Source organism: Coturnix japonica, chromosome 26 (assembly GCF_001577835.2).
Source record: "Coturnix japonica isolate 7356 chromosome 26, Coturnix japonica 2.1, whole genome shotgun sequence".
Taxonomy (NCBI): domain Eukaryota; kingdom Metazoa; phylum Chordata; class Aves; order Galliformes; family Phasianidae; genus Coturnix; species Coturnix japonica.
Window position 1 is genome coordinate 643,830 of NC_029541.1, and position 12,662 is coordinate 656,491.

Below are 12,662 nucleotides of genomic sequence, written 5' to 3' on the forward strand. Positions count from 1 at the left end.
GCACCAAGGACAGCCTGGGGTTTTGTTCCCTCCATAGGTATGATGCCGCTGGATGAAGGAGGGTCAGAGACAGAGAGCTTGTATGAAATTGAGGGCATGAACAAATGGATTCTCTACTTGTGAGTATGCACAGGCTGAACCTGTGCAAACCACAGGCTGGGTTTGGCTGCCAGCTCTGGATGGGCCAGGCTTTTTGTTTGGTGGGGAAAGCCAGGGGCCGTGTGCTCAGAAAGAGCAGAGTTCCAGGAGAAGGGAGCAGAGGTGGCTTTGCTCTGTGTTCTGCTGGCACTGATGGCCCTGTGGACCCTGTGGCCTTCTCTCCAGCCGGCAGTGGAGGCGTTGGAACCGAATGTTTCGTAGGAAGTGCAGGGATGTGGTGAAATCCAAGTTCTTCTACTGGCTGGTCATCCTGCTGGTGGCACTGAATACCCTCTCCATCGCCTCTGAGCACCATTTCCAGCCCGAATGGCTAACGATTGTACAAGGTAAGGCCCAGGGAGAGGGGGGTGTCTAGAACACCTCGCTACCACATAGACATGCATGGATTCTTACTGTGCATGCACAGCCACTGACATAGCACAGTGACTGTCATACACATGTAGACATGCCCACACACACAGGTATGTGTGCACCATCCACATGTACCAACTACACATTGCATAGACATGCTGCGTGCACATACATGCCTGGTGTGTGTTCTTTGGCACAGTGAACAGGCATGGTGTATACGTTTACACGTGTACATGCGTAGTTCACATAAACACACATCACATACACTCACATGGTACAGACACGCACGTGTCTGTATGTTATCTCACCACACATGCTCACAGACATGGAGTGTAGCACACGCACACAACTCAGCCATGCATACGCACACAACAAATGCAGACATGCTGTGGTCTCAAACATGACTGCATGTGTCACCCTTCTCACCCTTCTTTCCTGGGTCCTCCCTGGAAAGTTGCTGTTGCTGCAGTTGTGGCAGGGCAGGATGTGGCAGTACTGTCCTCCTTCCCATCTCAGCTGTGCCATGTTGAGACGAAGAGGTCCAAGCCCTGATGGCTTGAATCTGCCCCCCCCCCAGACAATGCCAACCGGGTGCTGCTTGCACTCTTTGTGGCTGAAATGCTACTGAAGATGTATGCGCTGGGTCTGCGCCAGTACTTCATGTCCCTCTTCAACCGCTTCGACTGTTTTGTTGTGTGTATGGGGGTCCTGGAGACCATCCTGGTGGAGCTCAGCACTTTGTCACCCCTGGGAATCTCCGTGTTGCGCTGCATCCGGCTGCTCCGCATCTTCAAGATCACCAGGTTGGTATGGGAGCTGGGGAGCAGAGCTGGCTGCCCCCCAGGTGTCAGTGCCTCCTGGGGTGGTGAACGAGGCCATGCTAGTGATCTCTGTCCACAAGATGTGATGTGAGAGTGGGGAGGAAGTCAGAGCAGAGCTTAGTGGAAGTCTCATGGGGTCCTGTGGGAGTTCTGGGTGCTCAGCTTATATAAATAGAGGTTCTGGGGCCCAGGACCAGTGGCTTCAGGCTGTCTTGCCTCTCACACTATTCCTGGAGCTCCATTTCCACCTCCTGGGGCCTGGCTGGAGTAGTCCCAGCACTCAGAGCCCATTCACTGGGTTGATCCATTCCACCTCTTGTACACTCCTCTCCCCAGGTACTGGACATCGCTGAGTAACCTGGTGGCCTCTCTGCTCAACTCGGTGCGCTCCATTGCCTCTTTGCTCCTCCTCCTCTTCCTCTTCATCATTGTCTTTGCCCTGCTGGGGATGCAGCTCTTTGGGGGCATGTATGACTTTGAGGACATGGAGGTGCGACGCAGCACGTTTGACAACTTCCCCCAGGCTCTCATCAGTGTCTTCCAGGTATGGGGCTGCAGCAAGCAGGGCAAGGGGGATGTAAGATGGGGTGCCTGGATTTTCCCTGGGCTGTGGGACTCCTTGGGATTGGAATAGGTATGGGTTCATGGGAGGTGGTCCGGCTTCGAGACTGGAACAGGAAGAGAGGAATAGGGTCATGAACAGTAGGTTCAGTGATAGCGCAGAGTTTGAGATCTGGGAGTGACACTGGAGCAGGACTGAGCTTGGGTTTCTGTCCTGCTTCTCCTCACATTGCCTCTGCTTTTCTCTCAGATCCTGACTGGAGAGGACTGGAATTCAATAATGTACAATGGAATAATGGCTTATGGGGGCCCATCCTTCCCTGGCATGCTGGTCTGCATCTACTTCATCATCCTCTTTGTCTGTGGGAACTGTATCCTCCAAATTTTAAAGCTGTGTCCAGGCTCCCTCTGCCCACCCCCATAGACTGCTCCATATGCATAAACCTGAGCAGACTGCTCTGTTTGTGCAAGGACTGAGTTGAGGGATGGTGCCATTAGCCCAGAGCTCAGCACTTGAATACACAGGGTCAGGGATCACCAGCCAGAGTGGTAGGACAAGGGTTCATCTCCAGGAAGGTTTCTCACAGCAAACCAGAGACTACAGGCAGCCCTGTCCATATCCTCCAAACATAGCCAAGTTCATGTCCTTAGTGCTCACCCTCCAGATATCCTCCTCAATGTCTTCCTGGCCATTGCAGTTGATAATCTGGCTGAGGCTGAGAGCCTGACCTCAGCTCAGAAGGCCAAAGCTGAGGAACGCAAGAGGAGGAAGATGTCCAGGTGAGTGCTGCAGCACAGGGTAGTGCTCTGCCCAGCCAGGTGCTCTGGGCAACAAGACAGAATGGTATCACCTGAGCCCCTCCCTGAGTTCTGTCCTTGTTTCCTTCTGCCCTCCACTCAGAGGTTACCCAGAGAAGTCTGAAGATGAAAAGCAGATGTTGGCAAGGAAGCTTGAGCAGAAAGCGAAAGGAGAAGGGATTCCCACAACAGCCAAGGTCAGTGCTGGTGGTGGGTTGGGCCCTGGGGGGTTCTTGGTGAAGTAGCAGGTGCTTCCTGCCATCAGCCAGGGCTGGCAAAGGCTTGAAGCTCATCTGAGTATGGCACACTTAACTGCATGCCTACCTCTCGGTCTCTCCATTCTTTCAGTTAAAAGTGGATGAATTTGAATCCAATGTCAATGAGATCAAAGATCCCTACCCATCTGCAGACTTCCCAGGTCAGTTTTGTCCCCCAAAATACTGGAGACATTGCAGAGGGAGGGTGCTGCAGCCTGGCTGTGTAGTGAAGGTTGTGACATTGGCACACTGAGGTCACATTGCCTCTCTTGCTCTCTGTGTGACTCTTTTCCTTCCTTGTGACAACCCTGCAGGTGATGATGAGGAGGATGAGCCTGAAATCCCTTTGAGTCCTCGGCCACGTCCTCTGGCAGAACTACAGCTGAAAGAGAAGGCTGTGCCTATGCCTGAGGCCAGCTCCTTCTTCATCTTCAGCCCAACGAATAAGTAAGCACTGAACCTTCTCCTGGCACAGATGTCCCTTATGCCTGGGGCCTTTATGTTCTCAAGGCTTAGCCAGAATCCTGTTGCTGGCTACCATGGCCCCCATCTGATGTCCCTCTTGCAATGTCTTACGTTGTCTTTGGCCTCAGGTTTCGGATGCTGTGCCACAGAATAGTGAATGCCACTTGGTTTACCAACTTTATCCTGCTCTTCATCTTGCTCAGCAGCATCTCCCTGGCAGCTGAGGATCCCATCCGAGCTGAGTCGTTCCGCAACCAGGTGCCTGTGTGGCTCTGCAGGGCTGCGCTCCTCCATGCACAGAGCGGAGGGCAAACAACAATGCCATCAGTGCAGTAATTCTGGAATTACTGCATTTCTCATGTCACCCAAATCTCATCTAATTCTGGTGCTTCTGTCCCCAGATTCTTGGGTACTTTGACATCGGTTTCACCTCTGTCTTCACTGTTGAAATCGTCTTGAAGGTAATTCTCTCTGCTTCTGTGGTCCCAGCACATGGTTCTAGATGTGCTCTGGCCATGGGCACAAGCGCCAGGTCCCACCAGGGGAGGCTGATAGCTGAGCCTGAAGTTTACAAAGCTCATAATATCTTGGCAAAGCGTGACCTGCCCCAGGGGCCTCATGCAGTGAGGTCAGGCAGCTGTGTCAGCTGTGCTGCGATGCTGGGACAGATGGGCTGCAGTGACAGCATTTTTGTTAAGAAAAAAAAAAAGAGAAAGTGTAAGCAATGACAGTCTGTGAAGTAAAACAGCAATTCAAGCAGCTGCTGCATATTGTTCTCCCTGTAAGACATGTACTCTTCTCCAATTTGCTGAATGACTGGAAGAATTCTGCTTCCAGCCAGTGCAATGCAGAGGATTCCAGCTGCCTGCCTGGCTTCAGAGCCTAAGTGTGAGCAGCACAGGGCCCATGGAGTTGCAAGAAGCTCCCTGCACCCTGTCTGCCTGGGACTTTAGAGGGACTGCCCTGAGCCCTGCCTGGCTGCTCTGCTAACCCCTTCTGCTCTCCAGATGACAGCATATGGTGCTTTCCTGCACAAAGGCTCCTTCTGCAGGAACTCGTTCAACATCCTTGACTTGCTGGTGGTCGCTGTGTCCCTCATCTCCATGGGATTCGAGTAAGCACCTCCATGCTTTGTGGAGTGGTCACTGATTACTTAGCCTGGTGTGGGGCAGCTGGTTCTGTTGGGTAGAAAAGAAGCTGCTAACCCTGGGCTGCATCTTAGCACCTAGAAATTGTCTGTAGCTTTGAGGAAATTAGGCATGGGTGAGTGGGAGGCTGGAAAGCAAATTCCTTGAGTGACGATGGAAAAGTTCTGTGTGGGAATTCAGTTTGGGGCCGCTTTGTCCAAGCGGAGGTGTCCCTAACCCTGGTGTGGGATGATGGTTTTAGTGACGTCTCTGCCATCCCTCAGCACTGGAGCTTTGGTTGGGCTGTGCTAGGATGCCAGCACAGAGGAAATTGCCCCATCTCAGCCCTGCCTTCCTCCTCAGGTCCAGCACCATTTCAGTGGTGAAGATCCTCAGGGTGCTGAGGGTGCTGAGGCCTCTGCGAGCCATTAACCGGGCAAAGGGGCTGAAGGTAAGAAGGTGGCTGGGGTCCTCAGCCCATGGGAGGTCGTGTGGCAGGCTTCACACCCTGCAGGATTTGCAGGGCTGCGAGCACAGTTCCCACTCCTCACCTATGGAAAGAGCCTGTCCCATCCCACTGTCCTTGGCAGATTCCTGCTTACACCTGCCTGTTTTTGCTGGGGCTGTCCCTGCTGTCGGTGGACAGGGAGCACATGGCAGGTCCTTGCTCAAAGTGCACTCACAAGTCCTCTGTCTTCAATCTCTGCAGCATGTAGTCCAGTGTGTGTTCGTGGCCATCAAGACCATTGGTAACATTGTGATTGTCACAACTCTGCTGCAGTTCATGTTTGCCTGCATTGGGGTGCAGCTCTTCAAGGTAAGAGATGTCCTGGATGGGCAGAAGATGGGCAGCTTTGTTCTAAAAACAATTAGCCTGAATTCCTAACTGATGTGGGAGTAGCTTCCAGGACTCCCTGCAGGCTGAGCTGGCCTATCATCATGTGTTAACTTCTAGTTCATTTATTTTAGTTGCATCTTTCTTTATTTTCCACATAGTTTGCTTCCAGGCAGGAGGAGCTGGTTATGTCTCAGCTCAGGGCTCTGGAAGAAACATTCCCATTACATCGCTAGACAGCATTTGTCTGTCTTGACCTAGGATTGACCAAAAGGTCTGCCATGGCCCACGGGCACCCTGTGAGCTCCAGGTTGGGTTGTGCTGGCAGCACACAAGCATGCTAGACTGAGGCAGAGGCCAGAGCTGGCATGGTGGCTGGGAAGGGACTGATGGATCTGTGCAAAAGTTGAAGCTCACAGTAAAATCACAGCTTTTTCTGATCTCTGTCAAATGCAGGGCAAGTTTTACAGCTGCACAGATCCCTCCAAGCTAACAGAGAAGGAGTGCAGGTAAGAACTCCCTGCAGCACAGCCCAGCAGGGCAGCAACAGAGCGTACGGTGACATTTTTGTACCCGCATGGGGATCTTGCAGACAAAATAAGGGGCTGGGGGTCCTGTGCTGCTGCCACCCATCCTGGGGTAAAAGTAGCACAAGGCCACATCACCTCCCAGGGGTAAGCAGTGGGTGATCAGGGGCTGTGCTGGATGAGTACTGTGTCTCTTCTGCTGTAGGGGACATTTCATCAACTATGTGGATGGGGACCCAACGCAGATCGAGCTGAAGGAACGGGTCTGGTTCCACAACGCCTTTCACTTCAACAATGTCTTCTCAGCCATGATGTCACTTTTCACCGTCTCCACCTTTGAGGGCTGGCCAGAGTGAGTTTGGTGTGTGCAGGGCCCAAGGTCCAGGTCTGTGCTGTGAGCTGAGAAGCCTTTACCAGGGAAAGAAGAGATGCCCGGGCTGAGGAGCAGGGCTAGCCATCCTGGTAGGGGCTGTAGAGCCAATGGGATAATCTCCTGTTCCGCCCCTGTTGGATTTAGGATGTCCCCAGAGTTTTCCATATCCTTCAAGAAGACAGATGGTCTTCCTCCCCTTAACCATCAAACATTGTCTTGTTTTCCCTCCTGTAGGCTGCTGTACAGGGCCATTGACACTAATGATGAGAATAAAGGCCCTATCTACAATTACCGGGTGGAGATCTCCATCTTCTTCATCATCTACATCATCATCATTGCTTTCTTCATGATGAACATCTTTGTTGGTTTTGTCATTGTCACATTTCAGGAACAGGGGGAGAGCGAGTACAAGAACTGCGAGCTGGACAAGAACCAGGTACTGGAGCTGCTAGGATGGGGTGAGCTGGAGCAGCCCTAGCTCTAATTGAGCTGCATAAGCTCTGAGTGCTGGCACTGCTGCTCCAGGATGAACTAAACCTTCCCCAGCTCTCATCACACTGCTGGGGCAGGTGCAGCTGCACTCCTGGCTGGCACAAAGAAAGCCTGTACCAGGTATCAGCTTTCCAAGGGAAGGGGAAGCTTGACCATAATCAAGGATGGGATTTGTAGTGCAGGTGGTGTGCCCACACTGAGCTGGAGCAGGGGGCTGTGCCCTGTTCTGGGCTCCCCCGTGCTAGTTACGTGGGCATGGGGTGAGTCCAGCAAAGGAACGCTGACATGCTGAATTGTCAGGAACATTTGTCATACAAGGAGAGGCTGAGAGCTGAAACTATTTGGTGTTGAGAAGGGAAGGCTTGTAGGAGTTCTACCTATGGGCACAAATACCTGATGGGAAGGGTGCAGAGAAGACAGAGTCAGACTCATCTCAGTGGTACCCAATGATAGGACAAGAGGTGATAGACCCAGACTGAAGAAAACAAGAAATTCCATTTAAACATAAGAAAATACTTACGGTGAAGGTCGTCAAGCACTGGAACATGCTGCCCAGAGCTCTCCATCTTTGGAGGTGTTCAGAACTCTGTGGGCCTGGGCAACCTCAGGGCTTGGGAATCAACATGGCCATCCGTGGAGGCAAGCGGTGGCTTTGGAAACTTGTCCCCAGTGAGTGCCAGCTGGCTGCCTCTGCAGAGGACACAGCAGATAACAGCCATTGCTGTCACTGCCCCATGTCACAGGGCTACAGGCTGGCATCTATGGGGTCATGTGCTGTTACCAGCAGTGCTGGCTCTATGCCTGTGCCCTGTGTGGTCACACTGCCTTGCTTTCCCCAGCGCCAGTGTGTGCAGTACGCACTGAAGGCTCGCCCGCTGCGGCGGTACATCCCCAAGAACCCCTATCAATACCAAATCTGGTACGTGGTCACCTCCTCCTACTTTGAGTACCTCATGTTCTTCCTGATCCTGCTGAACACCATCTGCCTGGGCATGCAGGTAAGGGACAGAGTACAGGGCTCAGCAGGTGGGGGGGTGTCCATGGTTTCTAGAAACCTTTCCTGGGGTCTTTCTTACATGGCTGTGCTTCTGGCGTGGGACAAAGTGGGGCAGGTTGGATGAGGGGAGCTGCTGGGAGTGGATTTTCATTTTTGCTGACCCCTCCTGAGCCATGGGTCTGGGAGAGGATGAGCCTCATGCAGCCCACCCCTCTGGGTTCACAGGGGAGGCTGGGACTGCTGTGGGCTAATGGGGTTCTCCTGCCTTCTCAGCATTACAACCAGTCTGCAGAAATGAACCATGTCTCAGACATCCTCAATGTGGCCTTCACTGTCCTCTTCACCCTGGAGATGATCCTTAAGCTCATGGCCTTTAAAGCTAAGGTGAGAGCAGGGCACAGCCTTTCATGGGACATTGCATTTGGCAGTGAGGTTATCCTCCTCATACTGGATGATGCTGTTTTGGGTGCTCACTTTCCTGGTGTTCCTTGCTGCCAGTGGACCGCTGGGCTCTGCCAGCCCCATGCTTGGGGCAGCACCACAGCCTGGCTGGTAAGGTGTGGGGTCTGCTAAGCCCCTCTTGTTAGACTCTCGTTTCCATGGGTTACAGCATAGGTCTGCTCTTTCCTGGCAGGGCTACTTCGGGGATCCCTGGAATGTCTTCGACTTCCTCATAGTGATCGGCAGCATCATTGATGTCATCCTCAGCGAGATTGATGTAAGTGTCAGGCTGCTCAGGCAGAGCGTGTCCCAGGGAGGATCCATGTCTGTATCTGCAGCACCCGCCCCAGGGTGAGCTGGTGATGCCCCAGCTTTGTGGGACACAGGCATCCTCTCTTCTCCCTCTGCCATGCTCTGAGGAAGGACAAGCCAAGATCAGCCTGTGGCATGGGTGTTTCATGGACACAGGGGACTGTACCCAGCCAACCAACATGTCATGCTGTGCTCTCCCTTCCTGTAGGCACTGGGTTCCCATGGCAACCTGGTCCCAGCTGGGCCATGAGCAGCACGATGCGTGCCAACCCCAGCTCCACTTGCTCTGCTTGTCTTCCATGTATGCACCTCTGGACAGGGAATCTCCCATGTGTCCATCCTCAGCTCAGTGCACATGGGAAGAAGTGTCCCCCTCAGCTCTCTGTACTCACAGCACACTGCTGGCCTGCACCGTAGGTGGATCAGACATGTCAAATTTCAATGCCTTTGCTTTGTGTGTGTCCATGTACACAGCAATCAATGCATACATGTGCACACATACACAGCCAGTGTATATGTATACCCTATACGCCATTGCAGAAGCTCTATACCACATGCACTGAGTGACAGTGTGAGGGCAGGCAGTGGCTAATTGCTGAATGCTTTACAGGGAGCATTTTCAGAGCAGTGTTGGTAAGCCAATGTGCCACTGCCTGTCACAGCACAGGGACTTCCACACCCCATGTGGAAGGAGGGAGGTCATGCACTGCACTTGGCACATCCCATGGTAACTGTGGGAGCAGCTGTAGGGTCGGGTGCCCACCTCTCAGTGCTGAGCCAGTCCCAAGTGCCCCAAGGCTCTGGTTTGCAACGTCTGTCCTCTCTTCCTCTCCTCCCATTCTGCTTCTTTTCTCCTTCACGTCTCTGTCTGTCAGGGATAAGAATGTGCTATCAAGAGCCCTCTGCTCCCCCCAAAATCCAAGTCCTCACCACTGTTCCATCACCAGGTTCCCACAGACCCCAAGGGATTTTCATAGGATCATAGAAAGGCTTAGGATAGAAGGGACTTCAAAGATCATCTAGTTGCAACCTCCCTGCTGTGGGCAGGGTTGCCAACTGCTGGGTCAGGCACTAGATCAGGTTGCCCAGAGCCCCACCACCCAACCTGGCCTTCATCACCTCCAGGGATGGGGCACCCTCTGGTCTCAGAAAGGGGAAAATGGAGATGGGAGACCCTCTGGCAGTGCTGCCCCATGGAGCACACGGGGCTGGCAGTGTCTGAGCCCATCAGAGCTGGCTCCCCAGCAAACCAGTGCTGTGTGCTGGGTTTCCAAAGAGGCAGAGCAGGAGCAGCACAGCTTGCAGGGCAGGGAGCAGTGGATTAGCTTTGATCTGTCAGCTGGTATCCAGATCCCACCTGCCACTGCCCTGTGCCCGGTCTGAGGGGTAACTGCTGGCAGGCAGTAAATCCTCCTGTCCTGAGCTCTTCCCCTGATTTCCTGGCCTTTGTGCCTCTGTCCCAGGCGTATATGTCAGTGGGTGAGGTGCAATGGGGCATGGAGGTGGTAAGTCCCTCGTGGTCAGTGTGTTCCCGTGGCCATCTGTCTATTGCCTCAGCCTCACAAAAGACACAGTGCCTTGTCTGATGAGCCCCAGTGTTGGCTTCCTGCCCGTCCTTCCCCTGTGCTCCTCTCTCAGTCTCCTCCTCCTGTCTCCAGTTTCTGTCTTACTCTTTCTTCTGTGTCTGCACCACCATCATCTGCGGTCATCCCTCTGTCTCTCATTCCTGCTTCCCTTCTGACTCTCTTGTTTTCTTGACAGACTGTTCTTGCATCCAGTGGTGGATTGTACTGCCTTGGCGGAGGCTGTGATAACATTGTAAATATCAGCTGCATGTGCTTGCAGTGGTTCCCCTCCCCCTTTACTGCCCTTACCCTTGCCATCCTGCCTGTGGCCTGCGTGTGCATGTGTCCTGCATGTTATGAAGACATACCAAGCCCTGCTGCTTTCCCCTGGTGTGCAGATCTCCCCTCTGGATGCCCAAGTACCAAGCTTCAGAAAATGGGGAGAGGTTGTCTGGCAGGGTCCCACGTGCAGCACTGGAGGCTGGTGCATCCCTGTACCCCCAGTTGCTCCCAGGGGATCTTCTTGGTTCCAGGGTGCTGGGCACTGGAAGAGGCTGCTCAGAGAAGCTGTGATCACCCCATCCCTGGAGGATTGGGGGCTTCTACCTGCCCAGGTCTGTTCCTCTCTTGTCCGTTGTTCTCCTCTGCCTGCAGGACCCAGATGACAACTCTCGTATCTCCATCACCTTCTTCCGCCTCTTCCGCGTGATGCGGCTGGTGAAGCTCCTGAGCCGAGGGGAGGGCATCCGGACACTGCTTTGGACCTTCATCAAGTCCTTCCAGGTCTGTGAGGAGCAGCACTCCCTTCCATAGACAAGCACCCACCCTAGGCTGGCAGAGAGCTCCTCACCTCAGGCTGCAGAGAGCTGGGCATCCCATGCATGAGAATTGGAGAGTGGGGCTGGTGGGAGGATGGCCATGGGGCTTCAGGGGGGAAGAAAGCTGTCTCTTCTCCATGTGCAAGCCTAAGTGCTGATCCCCTGAGCAGCTCCAGAGCCAGCCCGTTGTCCCCCGGTCACCTTGGTGCTGTGCTGTTGTCTCTCACATGTTGTGGTCCTTTTGTCACAGGCTCTGCCCTATGTTGCCCTTCTGATTGCGATGCTGTTCTTCATCTATGCTGTCATTGGGATGCAGGTGAGAGGGGTGCAGGGAATTCCTCTTGAATAGAGATGGCCCTCAGCCTGGTAGCGTCTGGGAGATGGGATGGAGAGGGACTGACTCCTCTGCCAGCCACTCCCAGGGACTGCACATGGTGGGACTTTTTTCCCCTGGTCTACAAGGATGTCCCCAACCCCAAAAGCCTCAGCACCCAAAGCCAAGTGGAACGGGAGCTTAAGGACAGAGAGGCTTTAGGTGGCAGGGGGTGCCCATGGAAGGGTGCTGGAGACATGACAGGTGTGATTTACAGATGTTTGGGAAGATTGCCATGGTGGATGGAACCCAGATCAACCGAAACAACAACTTCCAAACCTTCCCACAAGCAGTGCTGCTGCTCTTCAGGTTAGTGCTGGCAGCTGCAGAGGGGTGCTGGGCTGCAGGTTGGTGTGGGAGCCCTATGGCTTGGAGTAAGGGACACCAGCAGTTATTTAGGACCAGCTCTTGCTTTGCCTGGTGTGGCTGAGCTGCGAACCAGGAGCCCTGTGGGGTTTCTGCTCTGAATGGTTTCTTCCAAGACTTGATTTTAATCAGTGAATTTTCAGAAAAATCACAGGGAAACGAAAAAGCAGAGCAGGGCTTCCCCTGACTCCAAGCACTTCACTTTGGAGAATGCAATAACAGATCCCAGCAGCATCCCCTTTCCCCAGGTGTGCCACAGGGGAGGCCTGGCAGGAGATCCTGCTGGACTGCAGCTACGGGAAGCGGTGCGACCCTGAGTCCGACTACGCGGAGGGCGAGGAGTACACATGTGGCACGGGCTTTGCCTACTTCTATTTCATCAGCTTCTACATGCTCTGTGCCTTTCTGGTATGGCAGCTGCTGCAGTCTGAACTCCCTTTGACACACCAGTCCTGGCTCAGGGCAGCCTCCCAGCTGCTGAGCATCTCATGGGGCTGACCCCACAGCACCTTCCTCCCAGAGGCACCAATCTGTCTCCCTGGCCTGGTGCTGCACCCCATGAGGCCCCAGATCCCCTGAGTTCCATCACACAGCTCCATGTGCTGCTGTCCAGATGGGCACTGAGTATCTGTGTTGTCTGTCATGAGGGTGGAGGGGGGAGAGTTGCCCTGAATTGCTGCAGCCTTTCACATAATGTCCTTGGATGGGAGGTTCAGCTCTGTGTGGGGTCACCAGAAGCATCTTGATTCCTTTGTCCTCAGATCATTAATCTCTTTGTGGCTGTCATCATGGACAACTTTGACTACCTGACACGCGACTGGTCCATCCTGGGGCCCCACCACCTGGATGAGTTCAAACGGATCTGGGCTGAGTACGACCCTGAAGCCAAGTGAGTAACCACGTGGCATGGCAGGTGGAGAGCAGTGCCAGGATCTGGGGGCTGCCCTCTGCTGCAACCTAAGGCAGAGTGAGCTCTATTGCTGTCTGGCATTAGGTCCCACTGTAGAAGTGTGTGTGGACTTGC

At 53.7% G+C, this 12,662-nt stretch overlaps 1 protein-coding gene across 1 annotated transcript in view; it reads left to right on the forward strand.

Annotated features, from left to right (window-relative positions):
• CACNA1S (calcium voltage-gated channel subunit alpha1 S) overlaps positions 1 to 12,662 on the forward strand; it is a 28,746-nt gene that overhangs the window by 10,208 nt on the left and 5,876 nt on the right. Inside the window, exons 9-34 of the mRNA XM_015884788.2 lie at positions 38 to 119; positions 325 to 485; positions 1,088 to 1,313; positions 1,668 to 1,875; positions 2,143 to 2,263; positions 2,558 to 2,672; positions 2,794 to 2,887; positions 3,039 to 3,108; positions 3,262 to 3,394; positions 3,541 to 3,670; positions 3,814 to 3,873; positions 4,420 to 4,526; positions 4,903 to 4,990; positions 5,249 to 5,356; positions 5,831 to 5,883; positions 6,107 to 6,253; positions 6,509 to 6,710; positions 7,606 to 7,764; positions 8,037 to 8,147; positions 8,398 to 8,481; positions 10,278 to 10,334; positions 10,736 to 10,864; positions 11,150 to 11,215; positions 11,490 to 11,581; positions 11,887 to 12,046; positions 12,400 to 12,527. Coding sequence (XP_015740274.1) covers positions 38 to 119; positions 325 to 485; positions 1,088 to 1,313; positions 1,668 to 1,875; positions 2,143 to 2,263; positions 2,558 to 2,672; positions 2,794 to 2,887; positions 3,039 to 3,108; positions 3,262 to 3,394; positions 3,541 to 3,670; positions 3,814 to 3,873; positions 4,420 to 4,526; positions 4,903 to 4,990; positions 5,249 to 5,356; positions 5,831 to 5,883; positions 6,107 to 6,253; positions 6,509 to 6,710; positions 7,606 to 7,764; positions 8,037 to 8,147; positions 8,398 to 8,481; positions 10,278 to 10,334; positions 10,736 to 10,864; positions 11,150 to 11,215; positions 11,490 to 11,581; positions 11,887 to 12,046; positions 12,400 to 12,527 — 3,091 coding nt within the window. The remainder of the gene's footprint in view (positions 1 to 37; positions 120 to 324; positions 486 to 1,087; positions 1,314 to 1,667; positions 1,876 to 2,142; positions 2,264 to 2,557; positions 2,673 to 2,793; positions 2,888 to 3,038; positions 3,109 to 3,261; positions 3,395 to 3,540; positions 3,671 to 3,813; positions 3,874 to 4,419; positions 4,527 to 4,902; positions 4,991 to 5,248; positions 5,357 to 5,830; positions 5,884 to 6,106; positions 6,254 to 6,508; positions 6,711 to 7,605; positions 7,765 to 8,036; positions 8,148 to 8,397; positions 8,482 to 10,277; positions 10,335 to 10,735; positions 10,865 to 11,149; positions 11,216 to 11,489; positions 11,582 to 11,886; positions 12,047 to 12,399; positions 12,528 to 12,662) is intronic.